Source organism: Quercus suber, unplaced genomic scaffold (assembly GCF_002906115.3).
Source record: "Quercus suber isolate HL8 unplaced genomic scaffold, Cork oak 2.0 scaffold_581, whole genome shotgun sequence".
Classification (NCBI taxonomy): domain Eukaryota; kingdom Viridiplantae; phylum Streptophyta; class Magnoliopsida; order Fagales; family Fagaceae; genus Quercus; species Quercus suber.
The window spans coordinates 155648-175894 of record NW_027070026.1 but is presented as its reverse complement, the minus strand read 5'-3'; the positions used below and the strand labels follow the sequence as shown (position 1 = coordinate 175894).

At 32.2% G+C, this 20247-nt stretch overlaps 2 protein-coding genes across 2 annotated transcripts; one reads left to right on the top strand and one right to left on the bottom strand.

The window, feature by feature from the left end:
• Positions 1–4693: 4693 nt before the first annotated feature.
• Positions 4694–7839, top strand: LOC112020918 (sesquiterpene synthase 2). The gene is made up of 7 exons (XM_065764747.1): positions 4694–4882; positions 4996–5272; positions 5426–5783; positions 6434–6652; positions 6761–6899; positions 6988–7236; positions 7347–7839. The coding sequence occupies exons 1-7, from the start codon at positions 4757–4759 to the stop codon at positions 7638–7640; spliced, it is 1662 nt and encodes a 553-aa protein (XP_065620819.1). The 5' UTR covers positions 4694–4756; the 3' UTR covers positions 7641–7839.
• A 6407-nt stretch (positions 7840–14246) lies between these two features.
• On the bottom strand, positions 14247–14882 carry LOC136063815 (cytochrome P450 82A3-like). Its single transcript, XM_065764737.1, has one exon. It carries the CDS (start codon positions 14880–14882, stop codon positions 14247–14249), a length of 636 nt encoding a protein of 211 aa, XP_065620809.1.
• Between the last annotated feature and the right edge of the window lie 5365 nt (positions 14883–20247).

Sequence of the window (20247 nt, the reverse complement as noted above, 5' to 3'; positions counted from 1 at the left end):
CTCAACCCCCCCCCCCCCCCTTTTCTCCATTATCTATCTATCAAATAATAATAATAATAATAATAATAACAAAAAATTATGTTAAACAAAAAATACACACATATATAAACATATTATAATTGTTTATATATGTCAAGAGCATTGTAATTTAGTATCACTGACCATTCTTTTTGATGAGGAGGACCAATATATTGATAATCAATTTAATTTGATATTATACACACACAAAAAAATTTAATGAGAAAAACATCTTATTTCCTTTAAACACAATTTACTCCATGGTTTTAGATACTCATTTTCCTAATTCCAAACCCTAAATAACAGATATCAATGATTAACTAATTAATGGAATATTACCTATCTTAATTTGTTGACAAGATATTAGAATTTTTATGACTAAGAGTGCGTTTTTTTTAATTTTTTTTTAATTTTTTTGCTTCTCAAAATTTACAATAATTTTAGCAAATAAAAAATTAGCAAAATGCATCAAAGCACATTTTTTTTTTTCTTTTTGAGGTCGTCAAAGAAACAAATTGCTCATGTATGTATTCGCTTTACCTTTTAATTAACATTGTGCTACCATGGTTAAGAGCTTTGTAGCTCAACTAAGTGGTACCTTTTAGTGTTTTCAAATCCATTGTAGGCCTCTTCCTCCAACTACAAGACTCTTAAAATGTCCAATGAATTTATTAAATTAATATATAAATTTATTAAATTAATATATAGCACCGCAATGATTGAATTATGAGTTTATTTGCGTAAACTTGTAACCATATGCCTTCTCCAAATAAATAAATAAATAAATAAATAAAAAACCAGTTATAGGGGTCATTATATTTCTTCGATAAGCAACAGAATATTATGGAAAACAAATGACCAACTCCAAATTGGCAAATAGGACAACATGCATAACCACCCAAAACAGTAGACAATAGATCATTTGCAAGTCAACTCACCCAACAACCATGACAACAAACCAGGCCAAAGAACTAAAACAAAACAGGTTGCAATTGCAGAACCAACCAAATCAAAGACAAACTCCATTACAAAACAGACTAGAAAAAACACCATCCCAGCGCCAACATAGAATTTTTTAGGTTACCATGAATCTATCAATTAACAGTGTTTGGATTTGATAGCCATGAAGGCAATATTATTTGTGTTTTATTGATTAATACAACCAAGTGTTTGAAGTTAATTGAGGAACTTAATATATTGCACCTGCGATACTCTACCAAAGTTTTACCCGATTACTAAAATATTACTTCTACACGTTGCATGAACTACTAATTATTGCATTGTACGTATATACTCGTAAAATCCATAGTAACTGGCACCTAGTACTATATGTATATATGTATATGAAGCTTCCTCACATGAATTGTCTTATTATTGAGGTAGATGCAATGACCATTCACTAAGTTTTGAATTATTAGTGTGATTCTATTTTAGAAAAGGACCAAAAGGAGTTTCTATTCAGCCAGTACTGCGGCCAAAAATAATTTAGAATTAGTGGTCAAGAATCGAGATGTGCAACCCCCCAATTTTCCTATGGTTCAATCATCAATTCTGGAGGATGTATGAGAAATAAATGTCCTTTGGGAATAAAGATTAAGCAGTCAGAAAACTCAGACTTCTTCATTTCACATAGAGGAACCGTATGCCCAAGTAGGCAAGCAGGCCCAAAGGGACATCCACCTTTGAAGATGGGGGAAAAAAATGCAAATATTGGCAATTTGACTACAAACTACAACCAAACTGAGCCTGGATCTCACTTTAGATCCCACTTTTACAAAGTCTGAGAGAAGTCATGATATAATAAATGAAAAGTTCAACATATTAACAAACCAAATAGTTAAAAAAGATGGGAAGGGAACATTCAAAAAATTTGACATCACCATAATACTTTTGGTGAAACATTTACATGATGTTTTAAATGAAAAGTTCAATACTAAGGATTTAAATTAAATTATAATTGTAGTTTAATTTTGCATTAATTAAGTGTCATTTCGATTTTTCAATTAGATTTTCCATGCCAATGCTGCAATTTGTATCAAGTACCTCTCTAATTTAAAATTAATGTTAGTCTCTTTTGTTTTAATAAAAAAAGTTACTAATATGAATTGTAGAACAAGAAGCGAACAATATAGAAGAAGAAACCAAAAAACAAATGCAATTAATGACCGTAAGTAAAGGAGGACTCCCCACTATCTATATAGTCATATTATGCTGCGGTAAAGCATAAGCAGTCAGCTTTTAGTTTAGTTTAGTTTTTTTTTTTTAATTATTTATTTAGATACTTTTAGTATTTTTTTTTTTTAAATTTTAGTAAAATAAATGGTTTTCAAACTAACTCTAAAACTCTAAAACCTACACATCATTAGAAGAGTTTGGACTTCATCGACAAGCTGCCCATTAGCACAAAAATTATCTCGAATTTGCTTCCTGTCACTAGTTGCTACTAAGAGTCTAATATTGGGTCTGTTTGGATAGCACTTATTGTTGCTGAAAGTTGCTAAAAACTGATTGTTGCTGAAAACACTGTAGCAAAATAATTTTTTAAATATATGAATAGTACCATGGGACCCACTTTTAATATTTTTAATGTGTGAACAGTGCATGAACAGTGCGTAAATAGTATACGCACAGTACATGCACAATATTTTTCTCTCACAAAAGTCAACAAATCCGGCTGAAAAAAAAAAAAAAAAATGCAGAAAACGCAACACAACTTTGAGTAACTAACCGTGCTATCCAAACGTAGGCATTGTGTGTTGTCAAAAAAAGAGTCCAATATTATACCCTTACGGTACCTACTCTCGGATGATAATTTTCACACCAATACAACCTAGCTAGGACCTCAAATAAATATGGAATATCTCCTCACTCAGGATCTTTAAAATAGATATAAGATATGGTCTCACTCAAAAAAGGAAAAATGTGATATATGACTGACATGGGAGATTCTAGCCTTTTTCTTCTATTGGGCAAAATATTTAGTAATATACTCCTATTTTTAAACTATATAGACTCACGCCCTATTTTAAAACTTGAGCATATTGCTAAATATTTTGCTAAATATGAGCCATAGGCCAGAATTTCCGGCCGACATGCTTAGAGGACGAAAGGAAAAGTCAAAAGGGCAGTACCACGCGGCAAAAAAAACAAAAGGACAGTACCAATAGGAAGCAAGAGAGGCCAACATGTATCACGAGGCAAAAAAAAAAAAAAAACAAAAGGACAGTACCAATAGGCAGCAAGAGAGAGAATATTTTACATCAAATTCCGCAATTCAAAAGTAAAATTTGATGTCAGAATCTTCCTACCGAATTCTCTCTCTCTCCTCGTTTAACTGCCTATAAATTTAGATTTTAATAATATTTAGCCAAAACACTTAATATTATTCAGGATTTTTCTTATTTTTTACACATGGAATTCTTTTTTTTGGTAACACCATCTATTTTCATATTTAAATAAAGTCATATAACTCATTAAATAAGTTATATAACTAAAAATACATATAAATGATTTTATCAATTGTCATATGATAGATTTGAGAAATTTTCTTTCAAATTGGTTTGAAAGTAAATTTCTCTTCTATATACTAAGTCACCTAAATTAGAGTGTTTTGATTTGTTAATATAAATAGTAGTAGGGATTACCATGCGTAGAACCAAAACTTTTGCTAAGGGATACGCACTGGCACACATATAGACACATAACTACAACATAAGTGAAAAGTTCATATTTTGAGATTATTAATTCTCTTTTAAACTTTTTAACATTTTAAAGTTCAATTAAATATCATTATTTGATATGTCAAAAGCCACTGTAACTCAATTGGTTCACAATTTTATTGTCCCTTTCAAAAAAAAAAAAAAAACATTAAGAGTCTAAATCGTAAATCCTCTCACCCTAATAATTATCGAATTATTAGAAATATCATCATTCAATATGATTGTGTATTAAAACTTTAACTTTTAGTAATTCATTCACTTCAAAATGTAATATAGAAAGGTCGAATTTAAACTAGACATTAACTAAGTCTTATTTCTACAATATGTATGTAACATTATTTATTATTTATGAGATAGTTTTTTATTGAATATTTTTAAATATCTAAACTTTTGATTTTTTTTTTTAGTTTTTTACTTTTGATTAAATTTCCTTCTACCTTTTTCATGGAAAAGAGAGGGATAGCTCATTATTTATTTTTAGGACAAATAGATTTTTCAAAGTAAAAAAAAAAAACTTAGTATTTATTTTCGGAATAAGTAGACTTTTCAAAATTTTCGGTCATGTAAGTATGGCTTCCAACTTGGGCCCCTCCATTTCTACCAAATGCACAATGACATATAGCACACGTGCAATGTCCATGATCTCCAGTCAATTGAGATATATGATTCATCATACCTAACTATTCCTCAAAAAATTGTAGTAATATATATATATATATATATATTTTTTTTTTTGAATAGATTGTAGTAATAATTAACTGGTAATTCTAATGAGATATGATTCATCATACTTAACTGTGCATCAAAAATTATACTTTACTGATTATTCTAATCAGTAAAAATATACAATCTTTCCATGATGCTCACTCACCTACCATAAAGCTATCCTACTACATTTCGTTCCATTGCTTATAAATACCGTGGCCTTGAAGGCATTCTACATCACGCTCAAGCAGTTCACATAGAACAAATCCCATCATACCATTCAAAACTTAGACTCGTCCTTGAACTTAGAAAAAATGTCTATCCAAGTATCAGGGGCTCAATCCCAAAATGCCAAATCAGAGGTTGTTCGCCGGACAGCAAATTTCCATCCAAGCATTTGGGGTGACCGTTTCTTGATCAACAATACTTCAGAGGACAAGGTAACATGATTATTTGCTATCCTAGTTTTTTAAAATTATGTAGTAGAATTTATAATATTTATAGCATTTTTTTGTTGCAATATAATTATTTGTTCATGCAATTCATGGTGTAGAATATTCATTTCCGTAAAGTATGTGAAGTTGAAGAGCTGAAAGAAGAGGTAAGAAAAGAGCTCTTAGCATCTGCGGGTCATCTTTCACAACAGTTGGGCTTAATTGATGCACTCCAGCGCCTAGGCGTGGCTTATAACTTTGAAAGAGAAATCCAAGAAGCCCTAGAACATATATATGCTACTTATAATGACCATAATGATGTGGAAGATGATGATCTCTACAATGTTTCCCTTCGTTTTCGACTACTACGTCAACAAGGATTTAAGGTTTCATGTGGTAAGACAAGAGTCTAATTTTCTAAATATAAGCTCCATATGTCTTTAGTGATGTGCTAGTTGGTCCATATTTTTATATGAGAGAGAGAGTGTGTGTGTGTGTGTGTGTAATAGTGAGCTTATTCATTAATTAAGTTTGGTGTTTATTAAACAGATGCTTTTAACAAGTTCAAAGACGAAGATGGTCAATTCAAGGAAAGTTTGATCAGCAACATTGAAGGCATGCTAGCCTTTTATGAAGCTACACATTTGAAGGTCCATGGAGAAGAAATTCTTGATGAGGCCCTTGAGTTCACTACAATTCACCTTAAGTCCATAGCATCCCCTAAAGCACAACTAACTCATGCCCTAAAACAACCCTTGCATAAGGGCATACCAAGGCTAGAGGCTCGACGATACATTTCTATTTATGAACAAGATGCTTCACACAACAAAGCTTTGCTCAAGCTTTCAATATTAGATTTTAACCTGGTGCAGTCATTGCACAAAGAAGAACTTAGTGAAATCACTAGGTAATATGTAATTTAATATCAAAATGTATTTATATTTTCTTAAAATAAATAAGTTTTTATAAGTACTTATTGGTTAATTTTTTTTCTCTTATTACCATTGTACTATATACATAACTCATTAAATTAAAAATATTAATTATTTATAAATAAATAAACTAAAACGTATTTAATATATATTTTCCTAAAAGTATAGTTCTTCTATATTTTCTAAAAAATTTTGGTTTATTTTAAATATTTGAGATATGCATATTATGATTTTAGATTTTTATTTTTAGAAGAAAGGAAAGTTATGAATTTTGTGGTTAGGAGCTAAAAGATCCTTATTGGATTTGCCATCTATGAAAAAATAAAATTTCTTTGTTTTTATTAATGTTTTTTTTAAAAAAAAAAAATACTAACTTGTATATATTTTTGGAAGTGGTGTTAAAAATTCTACAAATTTTACTATACAAACCTTATAAATTGACATATCACAAATCACAAATAAGTAATTGAAATATTCATTTATTAGATTATTAAAGTGACAGTAATCATATTCTTAACATATCAATTTATAAATTTTTTGTCGTAAAATTTATAATAGCCCTAGAATTTTCCTATTTTTGTTTACTTACAATCAATCAATATTACTTGTTATATCCAAATTGTAGGTGGTGGAAAGATTTAGATTTTGCAAGGAAACTCCCTTTTGCAAGAGATAGAGTTGTTGAGTGCTACTTTTGGATAGTCGCGGTCTACTTTGAGCCCCAGTATTCACTTGCAAGAAAAATACTAACCAAAGTTATTTCTATGACATCTATTCTTGATGATATATATGATGTTTATGGCACACTTGAAGAACTTGAACTCTTCACTGAAGCAATTGAGAGGTTCAAAGATTGATTAATTAAAATATATATATATATATATATATATATGTTAAGACTAAGATGTATAATGTCAATCTAACTTTTGTAATTGGTACATGATATTTTTAGGTGGGATATTAGCTACATAGATCAACTTCCAGAATACATGCAAATATGTTATCGTGCACTCTTTGATGTATTTAAAGCAATTGAAAATGAGTTGGCTAAGAAAGAAAGATCATACCGTGTTAGTTATGCAAAAGATGCTGTAAGAGTCAAGCAACCTAACTTTTCATGTTTTTTTGTCAACTTTTTCATGCCACGTACTTATTTCATTTATGTTATTTAAACCCTAGATGAAATTTTTGGTTCGGGCCTACTTTGATGAAGCCAAATGGTTCCACCAAAATTACATCCCAACAATGGAGGAGTATATGCATATTGCACTTAAAACCTCTGGTTACCCTATGCTCACAACTATCTCTTTCCTTGGCATGGGTGACATCATTACAAAAGAGGCATTTGATTGGATCTTTAGCAACCCCAAGATCATTACAGCTTCATCTGTAATTGGTAGACTCATGGATGACATGAAGTCACATAAGGTATGCAATCAAAAAATCTTATCAAGTGTCACAAGCTAGTGTGTGAGGTCTATTTCATATACATGTGTTGCCAACTTTCTAGTTACCCATTTGGAAAACTTTGTGTGTAGTTTGAGCAAGAGAGAGGGCATGCTGCTTCAGCAGTTGAATGCTACATGAAGCAATATGGTGTCTCAGAGCAAGTAGTCCATGATGATTTCAACAGGCAAGTCGCTAATGCATGGAAGGATATTAATGAGGAGTGTATAAGGCCTACTGTTGTTCCCATGCCTCTACTTATGCGTGTTCTTAATCTTGCACGAGTAATAGATGTCATTTACAAGGAAGGGGATGGCTACACTCACGTTGGAAAAGAGATGAAAAGTAATGTTGCATCAGTGCTTATAGATCCAGTACCAATATGACTGGGGTGACAAAATATGAATCTTTCAATAGGAAATCTCTAAAGAATCATAGGCTTGAATAGGATCCAAGTCCAATAATATTATATGGGGACCATTTGTAAAATAAAAGCAAAAGGAAAATCTTGCTTTCTCATTTAATAATGTAGCACTATGTTTACAGAAATAATTATTATTATAATAATGATTGTGAGATTTACTACTGGTGGTATGCTTTTGTGGGGTGAGATTGAAATTATCGTGCCATTCTAGTGGGGGATGGTAAAATTTCGCTTGAAATTTCTCAAGTTGTGGCTTTCTTTTGGTTCTCTACGCTATTGTCTATTCTATGCTATGAGTTATCACAAGGGTAATTAAGAGGTTAAGGAAGCTCTTTGTTAAACATAGTACTAGGCTTTTAGCAAACTCTTGGTAAAAATATTTTCAGCAAAAAAGTTAGAGAAGTTCCCCAACAAACACTAAACCAAAAAAGAAGTTTAGAAATACAATAAAATGTCACAATATTTTCACAATACTTTTATTAGCTGTAGTGGGTCCCAATCTGATATATTAAGCTTAGGAACATATATATGCTATCCCACTTTCTTTTTTAGGTGCTATTTTAAAATAATGGTAAATTACATAATTGGTCCCTATCTTTTACACCAAATGTTAATTTGATCCCTAACCTTTCAATTGTGTCAATTTGGTCCTTAACTTTTCAGTGTCGTGTCAAGTTAATCCCTGTCATTATATCTTGGATGGAAAAATTTGATACAAAATAATAAAAAATTATTTTTCTACACCTCAATTGCCAAATGTGCTGCCATAGCAGATTTTTTTAAAAAAAAATTTTTTAATCGCAAAATCTATGTTCACACGAGATTAATCTCCCTAAAATTCTAAAATCCCAAAAAACCAAGCCTAAGGACACACACTAACTTAAAGATCGCAGAGAGACCGAAATGAACCAATATGACAATGACGACGAAGAGGAAATGGATCCAGAGTAAAGGAGAGCCTTTGGCGATGTGGTTGATTGTTGTTTTGATGAACTGATCATTTTTTGGAGAAACGGTTCCAGCGTAGAGGTTGATAGGGAGAATTAGAAAGATTGAGAGGAGAGGACAGCGAAGGTTCCTCCTTCAATAAAGAGGAACTGAGCGGCATTGGTGTCGCAGTGGCGAGCGTTCTCGTGATATGTGGCATGCCAGATAGTGAGAAATTTGGGGACGAGGGCAGTGGGGCTAGGGATCCAACGTTTTTCGCTGTGAACGTATGTTGAGAAGGTATTAGAATTTTGGATGATGACAAGGGCATGTTCTTAGGCTGGGTTTTCAACCTTTTACGCATTTTAGAAAATTTTAGGAGGTGACAATAGGTTCCATTTTGAACACATCCAAACCCACCCTACTATGATCTACCTATTAGGATTAATGTCCTTAAATCCTATTGTATGATGCTATGTATGATATTATGTATGACATTATGTATGACATGATGTATGATTTAATATTATAATTAATAAAGTTGTTTTATTATTATTTGAAATAATGGTAACATGAATATTTGGACATTATCACGGAGTCCATGAGATGAATAGTATGCAATTTATGTGAAAAGTCACAGAAGATATAAATCACAAGTTCTTTGTAAACTCAGAATTTAGTTCGTAGTCGGTGATGAAATTGGAAGTTTCATCTGCGAAGACTATAACATATTAACTAAGATGATTTATCTTGATCATGGAAGTGGTGACTTCTAGTTGATATATTGATATGTTTTAAGAGTTAAAACATATTGGACTAGACCGCTATGAGATTTATTATTCTCCTAACGAATGTCAATTGAATAATAAATCTCACGACTTATATATTTACATGAACTCTTAATCCTGAGAGAATAATAGACCTGATCATGAAGTGTAGATTGCTTTGATATATCAGGAGTGAGATTTAAAGTAACGGTCAAAACCTCAGTATGTTGGGCAGCTACATTTAGTGTTGATGAAACATATATTCTCAAGATGGAATTCATAGTCTTTTAATGAAGATACAAAATATTCCCTTGAGATAAGTTTAATGGGTATGTTATTCAGAATGTTAGGCCTAACTACTTTAGTAAATAGTTAATAAAGTATATATTTATGAAGTTGGATTTCATAAATATATGATGAATAACTTAAAGGATTAAACCAGATATTCAATGATTAAGATGTAGTAATTTACAAAGTGGCAGTCTATATTCATGACTTTGTATTACTACGAATATTTTATGAAGATGTTCCATGTATAATAAAGTCTTGGGATATAATTTATTAATAAGGCCTAGAGTGAAATTATATTTATATAGTGATATTAAATATAATTAATGGTAACTTTGGACTTGTCAAGAGTTGACAAAAAAGCCCAAGGCCCATTGGACCTAGTGTCTTATTGGTCCCTTTTGGTCTTACTGCAAGCCACAGACTAAAGCTCAATTGGAAAGGTCTAATAGGCCAGCCCAATTAGATAATCAATTAGTTATAAAGAGAGAAACATACAGAATTTTTTCATTAGTGAAAAGAAAAAGAGAGACATCATTGTGAAATGGTGTGTATGTGTGAGTGAAGCCACTCGATTATTCTCCCTTGGAAACTGATTGAGAGACCACACTTCTTGGGCGTAAAGTGGAATTGGAGTGAAGATTAAAAGTGTTCCCAAGTACTTCTATTTTTTTTTTTTTTTTTGAATTTCACCGTACCAAGGTACGCTATCTTGTTCTTAAATTCTAAAATTTACATAGTACATGTTATCAATCATGAATGAAATAGATCCATTTTTGTTGCTTCCGCTGTGTATTTTGTATGAGATACAAAACCAAATTTTCCAACACTACCAAGGGGCAACATCCCTCCTTGAAGAATAACAACAGCTCATGGCAGCCCATCCTCATAGATAACCACCTCGGGTGTGCTTTTTCCCCATTTGTATGATATACTTTTCTTTTCCTTTCTTTTGTTCCCATGAGATTGTTAGCCACCGTGCATATGAACTTGAAAAAAAAGAAGTTTTTAGGAGGGGTAATCTAATCTAACTATGTGGACATAAAATTTGTTTTTTTTTTTTTAATATTTATTTTTAAAGTCTGATGCGGCTAAACAATTGATAATTGATGTGGTAGGAAAAATAATTTTTTAATATTCCATTTGTCACATCAGATCTTACCGTCTAGTAGATAATGGTATGGACTAAAATTGACACGATATTAAAAGATTAAGGATCAAATTGATTAAATTAAAAGGTTAGAGATCAAATTGACATTTGATGTAAAATATAAGAACTAACTAGGTAATTTACCCTTAAAGTAAATAATAATAATAATAGATAACAAAAAAGAACGGAAAATTATTGACAAAACAAAAAGGGTCTTAGTTTAGCGGGGATGTGCATACACGTAATCACATACAACACTTAACACTATTTGTGCTAATATTAAGTGCTGTAAAGAATTTTAAAATATGACAAATTTTAGCTACAAAATTGATTGTAGTTTAAGGGTACAACTTTACTTAATAAAATAATCATTACTACATATTTTAAAAATCTAACATTTGAATTGTACGTTCATTATGCTCTTAATACGCATGTCAAATTTTGTATTAATTAGATATTATTTACTATATAGTCTATAAATTTATATTTTATGCATAATTTTAAATTACAAAAACTTGAAATTTAAACAATTTATTGATGCCATAGCTATTGATATTTACGCTACAACTAATTTTGTAGCTAAAATTTGTCCTTTAAAATATATATATAATTTGTTTACTAAACACATAAAACACTTAACACTGTTTTGAAAGTTCTCTTATTTCTCCAAGTTCTCTACTTCATTCTCCTACTTTTACTACTATCGACTTGCTATACAAACACTCTGCATATAATTATGCCAATGTAGTGATTGTGAGATTTGTAAGGTCACTACCAATATAAATATAAATATATATATACACTACAAGAAAAGAGTCTACTAGCGAGAGTAAAATGCTCTCGTGAAAATTCAAATATCGTCGCAAAGGTTATTAGCAATGGCATATGGCTCTCGAAGGCCGTTGTATTTGTTCGATAATTTACAAGGGCAATCCATTGTTGTTATTGAACAAATCTACCCTCACAAATATATTACCAAATGACGAGAAAAGTCGACGACTATTTGTGAAGACCTTCATACTATTTATGAAGACCTTCATACTCTCGCAATCAATTATTTGCAAATTTCAAATTGATGACATATTTTATAGTGTCATCGTTAACATTTATTTTCGAGGGCTTTTAACCCCTCACAATTAGTTAAAAATAATAGTAACGACGTTAAGCTGTCACTTAAAATGTTTTTGCAAGGAGTTAAGTAGCGTTGCTATTCTATAAATTACAAGGGATTTTGTCGTCACTATAAAGTTATTCATGACCAAATTTTTATATCATCAGTGATAATATTTTATTATTTATTTATTTTTAAGTTGTTTTATATCATTTTTGTTTAATTATCTTGTTACAATAGTATAATGATTACCAAAAATTGATCCATTGAAACATAAAAATTCTTATAAGTTCAAACTTTAAAATACAGAATATACAAAGAAATCCTGAAATTAAACCATGACATAAAAATATTGTTTTAAACTTAAACAACTAGAATTATGACAAAATCTATATTAGTTTTCCTCTAAGTCACCCTCCAATGTTAAAAAGGTCTCAAATAAGGGATTCTGCCTTCTCGTGGTACTTCTCAAAGACTGATGCATAGCCACTAACTTTCCCTTGCATTAAAAATTGCAAGGAAATAGACAAACCAATTAATCATGCACTTTTTTTTTTTTTTGGTAAACTGCAATATTTGCAGGTGATTCGCGATTGGCAAGCTGTGAAAGGCAGTCACGTGAGAGGCAGACTGGGAAGCTAAAGGGTCGCGCCAGCTGTCACGCTACAGGACAAAAGTTCCAGTCTGGCCAAGCCGTTACGTCGTGACTTGATTTCGCGACTTGGCCAAGCCGCGAGATCAAGTCGCCAACTTGCCCTGTTTGGCAAAAACTGACGTTTTGCATTCCCTTCTCACCCTACTATATATACACCATTATACCCATCATATTGAGAGAGCTTCCAGAGAGAATTTTGTGAGAGAAAACCCTAGAGAAATACAAGATTGACTCATCCTCAATCTTCATCAAAAGAGACTACAAATTCCTCTACTCTCTTCCTCTCCATTGTCATACCCTTGAGAGGTCATTTACCAAACCCTTGTCTCATCACACCCACGTCTGTGAGAAGGTTCATTTGGTGCTTTGGGAAGCAGTTTGGAAAGGAACCAATATACATTGGTTGATGCTATGGTCAAGTAGCGGAATCCGGGAAGCTAGAGAAGAAATAGGTTTGGCGTAACCTCGTTGGAGCAAGAAGCTTGGAGGGCTTAGGTACTTGAGTAGATTAGGCTTGGAGGGTCTTCTGCTGTTCATGTATCTCAACTACATTCTTTAGTGGATTATTTGACCGTTTGGAGGGCGGTGGAGAGGTTTTACGCCGAGGACTTCGGTTTCCTCTTCGATAACACATCGTGTGTTGTCCGTGTGTTTGCATCTTCTTTCCCTTTTCCTTTGCCTTATATTTACTGCTGTGGATGTGTTTATATTTGGCTTAGATTGTTCTATCAATTCAGTTATAAGCTCGTTATCATATTCCGCACATTAATTGTTTGATATAAAGCTTGAATTGGTATCTTTGTTATTTGGGGTCTAAACGTTCAAAGGTGTTTTATACCCTTTTTGAACTTTCAATACATATTCTGAAACAAATTATGATAGAAATTATGGGGTTTGCACTGATCACCGGCCCTACGTAGTCCATACTGTATGTGGGCATCCATTTTTGTTTTTCCTTCCTTTTGTTTGAAACAATCTCTAGTACTTTTCTGAATCATCATCTTGTTCTGTATAAATATTATTCCATGATATATCATTTTCTTTCTAATAGACTTTTGTGGCTTATATTTAAATGACATAGTGTTTTGCCTCTGGTTAGATACCTGTCAATTTTTTCTCTCCCTCTTGAGTGTGTAGTGTGAGTTTGTTTCTTAAAAAAAGATATATGTCAATTTTTTTTTTCTTTCCCTTTTTAATGAAAGGAAACAAAATTATTAACCCACTAGGGGAAGAAAGAATACATAAGCAACAGTAAATTACAGTAAAACAGCAAAGGAGGGCCCTACAAAGAGTAGGAGAGCACAAACTTTTCATGTATAGTTTTGAGTGCAAGTTCTAAGTAGTAGATATCACGTATATATGGACCCATCACTAATATCATTTTTAATTTCACTATTTAAAACCGGTTATTTTAGCAAGTTGTGGAAAAAATTGTGCCTCAAAATTTATTCTTTTGACAGAATATATATCTCGCTTGTAAAAAAAATGTTATATTATATGTTGATATTTTGTGATTGGCAAACTCCATGATATTATAATTTGAATCAAATATGTAACGTGAGAAGTTCAAATTGAAATGTTCAAGACGCAACTTAAAGAAGACAATTATTAAGGAATTTGATTGCCCTACAATTAACTAATGAATCCAAAACGGGTATAAAAAATGGAATTTAAAACAAAGGAGAGATAGGGATAGATACTTCTGAGGTCAGACAAGGAATTTGGGGGACTTCTTTCTTCATGGCCTTTTCCTGTCCACCCAAATCTAACCACCCAAGATATGGAACTGCATCTAACACCACAAACAACCCCAAAAGATGAAAGAAGTCCCCCAAGGCCTTTTGGCAACACCGAGCCTCTTCTTCATTAACCCCATCACTAGTACCAAAGTACCTCTTTCTAGCAATCATCCTAAGAATCACGTTGAGATTCATATCCCCAAACAATTGCTTCAACTCCACCAAAATCAAGCCTGACATGTGATTTTTTTTAATCCAAAGTTTGTATAAATCTTTTATATTGTTCTCAATTTCGGAGACTCTAATGTGGGAAAGCTTCTCAAGCCGGCTATTAGTTAGTATCTCTAAAGTGGTTATTTTACACAATTCACGCCAATAGGGACCATAGGGTGCAAAGCCAAACATAGCGTAGTTATAGCACAAGTGTTTTGTGGCTACTAGTTTGGGCCGCGAGGACACGGCCAGGTCATTGGTGGTGAACTCCTTAGCCATCTCCCAACTACTCAACACCAAAGCAAGGTGCAATCCAAGCTTGATTGTAAAAAGTGGTCCGTACTTGTCAGCCATGGCTCCCAAAGTTACGTGGAGCCTTCATTAAATGAGACATGACTTTAGTCGTGTGCGGTGGTGAACTCCTTAGCCATCTCCCAACTACTCAACACCAAAGCAAGGTGCAATCCAAGCGTGATTGTAAAAAGTGGTCCGTACTTGTCAGCCATGGCTCCCAAAGTTACGTGGAGCCTTCATTAAATGAGACATGACTTTAGTCGTGTGCGACACGCTGGTTTTTGGCTGAAGAAAAACAAAGGTCATTCGGCCATTTCGTGTTGGAGTGTGAGATATAGACCAAAATATTGAGAACAAGACAGTTTTTAGAGGTGTATTTCGAAAGAAACAGAGATAAAATACAGTGAGAGCGAGTCATAGTGAAAAGAAAATTAAGACATTTTTCTTAATTCTCAAGGTAATTGTGATAGTGTCACTGCCTCCTGCAATCATAATCTGCAAGGTACATTTTGGTTTATATTTTGGGTTAGAATAAGGCTCTGAAGCAAATAATCTTGGCATCTTGTATTTTATAGCTTAACGTGCGAGATCATGAAGCTATGCAGCAAGGACGCATACACGGACACATGACACCAAACAATGTTGTATTTTTTTAGCTTAACTTGTGAGATCGAGATAAAGCCATGAAGCAAGGACCCATGCACGGAAATGTACACAATAGTGCGTAGTAATTACTATACAACAAATCAATTTTTGAGAAATGACATACCGGATGGATGCTATGCAATTGATCTCATTGTTTTCTAATGGATGCTATGCAATTTGTAACTTTTCTAATTGTAGCTGGAGTGGATTGCACATGGTACAAAGGTATCCCACTTGCTTACAAATAGCTATACAGTTGTTATTATACATAGAAGTTACCTCTGATGGTGATTGTTTATTGCTGCAAAAGCAGATTGGACTACTTATTAAATAGATATCATTGCATGCTCAGGTGGGTTCTAAATCTAAAGAATGGCTCTGCTTGTCTTTGTATGACTAGTTCGAATACTGAAGTGCATATGCTTGGTCGTTGTAGTACTAATCATGTAATTTCCTTTTTAACTTTGCTCTTGTTACGTATTTTTTTCTTTGATTTTCGTCTTTACACCGTGTGTAACTAACTTCATAGCACATATGCAATATAATCTCACTATTTGACAACATAGAACAGAACAATCATGGCCCTGTATACTCATTGCCCATTTCACAATTAAAATATATGGATTCTCCATCAGTGTCTTTCACAATTAAAATATAAAAAATTGGATGACAGGTATTGCAGAGGATTTTATGATGTTTTCCTTTTGTGTGCACCACAAATGGTTTGCCTCAAAGGCTGCATTGCCAAGCAATCTTTAACATGCCTGCAATTGCCTTAGCTGAAACTCATTCCTATCTGCTGATAGATAACTCAATAAGCCTTGAAGTACTCTTTTGCTAAACCATGAGAAGTCACAAAACTTCTTTCTATTTTTGTTAATTATGGTTGTAATTAACTTTTTTTTTTTTTTTTTTCCACAATCGCAATCGCAGCGGTATAAGTACTTATAGATAGTGCTTCAAAAAACGCAGGAAATTCGTGAAATGTTAAATTGTATAAACAAATACAGCAAAATCTCCTAGATTTAAACAAAGTTTGGATGATCTAATTAAATAATTATTTCAATTTCATATTTAATTAAAAATTAAATAAATGGGGCAGAAGTTAAAGGTCATCATCCAAAAGCGCTCCCAATTCCTGAAAAATCAAATCGATAAACAAACACAACAAAATCTCTCAAAAATCAAAGAAAATAAAGCTTGAAGGAGCAAATTAAATAATTACTTCAGAGTAGAGCACAGATTCAACCTTACAAATCAACAATCAATAGGTATAGAGAATTTTCCAATTTCAAAATCAACAATCAACAATGAACATTTCATAAGAGAGAGTAGAACCTATAATCAAACTAGTGGAATCAACGGTGTTGGAGTCGAGATGAGAGGAGACCTTCGATTTTTGAGTTTTCTGAGAAATGTGCAAAAGGAAAATCAAAGAAATGCGGTGAAAATCGACGAGAAAGTGGGAGAAAACAAAGAAACACGAATATTCAAAGAAGAAATTAGGGTTTTTGATTAGGGATTGTGACTCTGGCGTGATGGGAGAGAGAGCAGATTGGTGGCCAGGGGTGGCGGCGTGAGGGGTGAGAAGAGGTGTGAGGGGAGAGAGAAGTGGGAAATGAAAAGAAAGAAGGCAAAGAAACACGCTGAAAAAAAAAAGAAAAAAAAAAGTGGGAAATGAAAATTTGGGGGAAAATTTTTGCGGGAAGGAAAAAAAAAATCTAGGGGGAAAGCTTGTCCTATAGAGTTTTTTATTTTTTTATTTATTTTTTTATTTTTTTTTAAGGCTATATAATTAAAGTTTTTATTTTTAATAATAATAACTAATCGCTAATCCGTGCTATGCACGGGATTCATTAAAAAGAAAAAAATAATATTGCAATTATCATTTGCTACACTAAATTAGAATGTCTCTAGACTCACTAATCAAATAATACAACTAAATGGAAAAGACTCAAGCATAACATAAAATCTTCACTAATTCAAATATTTATTGACAAATAAGGGATAAAGAAATCCTGTATATCAGCTCCATAAAAATACAAACATGCCGATAAGATTAATACCACTACCATAAGTCCCTTGACAATGGAATTATTTTCATAGTTACATATATACTGCGAATAAACAAATAAACAAATTGCAATAATAATCGCAACCTTATTTTCATAATAAATAAATAGAATATAGTTACCAATGTCAAATTATTTTGCTATGACTCAAAAAGAGTAGAAAACATAATACAACACATCTGCATTATATAGAAGAGTACATCATATATGTATTCAACATAAAACATTGAGTTCTATAAATTGTTATTAATCTGTATTTCAAATCTCTTGTTAAATAAATTAAAGACACAACCATTCCATTGCTCAAATACACAATGGAAGGCTTGCTCTCTTTTGTTCTACATTGGATAGTGACTCCCCTTGAATTGATGTCTGCTTCAAAAGTAACCATTAAGAGACTGAGCACTTAAAAGTACTTCAACAATCATCATTTGCATATTTTAAATAAGTATCTGCAACATAAACTTAACATGACACATAATGTTCATAAATCATTGTTAAGAAAAATCTAATGCACCTATTTCTAAGAAACTTACCATGATACATATAGTTCTTTTAGGCAACCAATCATGGGTAGGGGGCCATGCAGGCAAATCCTTCTGCCAAGGAATTCATACATTCTAAGAAACAAAAATGTTATATTCTCATAACTAAAAAGCAATGTCTCAACTGGAACTCATAAGAATTAAAGAATTCACACAAAGTTGTAAATTAACCCACATAACTGCAAGAATTCCAAATAACACAAATTCTTAGCACAAATTAACACGAGTTGTAAAGCAATCTCTTGAAAAACTAATAAACAAACAAACAAAGAGGGTAAATTGAAGATAAAAGGGAAAAAAAACATACAGATACAATATTTAAAATTTTAAAAATAGAAAGAGAAAGCAAATATTTGACCTACACCACATGGAGAGAGAAAGAGAGTAAGAAAGATTTTACGAATTTGAATCAAAAGAGGAGTCCAGGCATCTTGATTTTCTCCTTCAATCCCAATTCTCAAAGCTCACAAAAAAGAAAAACTAGAGATCAATCAGCTCTCTCACTATTTGTGTATTGCATGTTTTTTTCTTGGTGAACCCAGAGGTCTGCGTTAGGAAGGGGTGAAGTGATTAGAGAGAAAAGGTTTTGGATGAGATACTTGAGGGTTGAAGATATAATCAAGGTGGGGCTTCAAAAATAGAATGTTTAGAAACAAAATGTTTTGGTGGCCGACAAATATAGAACTGGAGAAGGGTGGTGCTGAAGAAGGTGGAGTCGTTGAGTTGTGATTTGGTGTGGGGGAACGCAAAGCATGCCTGGTTTTGGAGGAAGGAAAGGAGAGTGTGTAAGGGGCTTAGGGCTTCTCTGATTTTGTGTTTTATTTTTTTTTTAATATTGGCTAACGTGGAAAATTGTGGAGTTCAAAAGTTTCGGTTATATATATATATATATNGTTAAATAAATTAAAGACACAACCATTAAGTCCATCAACACATATTTGGCAGCTATGTAAATGCAATAACAAAACTCAAAACAATAGAAGAGACATCTTCATGGGTAGTGTCCTACACAGCCTTATTAAGTGCATCCCTTTTCTGAGGATCCAAATGTCCCTTATAGTGAAATAATTGGCAAATGGCCACTGAATGTCTTTGCATTTAATCAACCTCAAAGCCTGCATAAAATTAAAGAATAATTAGTGTTATAATTTTTTATAAATTATATCTTCAAGTGACAATCTGCCAAACACATCCATCTAAATCCACATATCCAACTAATTTTCACAATCTAAGCAATAATTACGTCAAAAGCTAAGTGTATTGTATTAGATTATTAGAGCTATTTATATCAAATCAATTTCCATTCTCAAATAAAAGACAACGCATTGTCTAATTCCTAGTTTTATAATATTGAAATCAAGTTAGAACATATACATAGCATTCTGTATGCAAACTTCAACCAAATCACAAAGAAATAATTGGGGTTATAAGACAAACCAATTTTTTCAACTCCTTTCATTTAGTTATTTCTTATCTATTCGTTTAGCAGTTCAACTATTTCAAAGCAACAACTTGAAGAACTTGCTTTTTCCATTGCTCAAATACACAATGGAAGGCCTTGCTCTCTTTTTGTTCTACATTGGATAGTGACTCCCCTTGAATATGATGTCTGCTTCAAAAGTAACCATTAAGAGACATGAGCACTTAATAGTACTTCTACAATCATCAGTTTGCATATTTTAAATAAGTATCATGCAACATAAACTTAACATGACACATAATGTTCATAAATCATTGTTAAGAAAAATCTAATGCACCTACTTTCATAAGAAACTTACCATGATACATATAGTTCTTTTAAGAATATATAGATATATAGATTATAATAACAAAAAAAAAAAAAAGAGTAATGTGTATAGTTATTTTGTGTGGATTATTCATATTTAACTTTTAGTTTCCTTATTGTTTAAGGAAAAGGATAAGAGCCTAAAACCTATTTGGATTAGGAGTTTAAGTGTTATTGGAATACTTTAGAGTCCTAGCCTATGTAAACAACCTTATTATGAGTTTTTAGTGGGTTTTAATTTTCAGCCCTAATGGAAATAGTTTTAATGTGTAAAGCTAAAAAAAAAATAATAATAATAATAAGCTAGGGATTCCTGCGTGAAAGACAGAGAGAGAAACTGAAAACAAAAAAAATCAGTGGTTAGCGTACAAAAGATT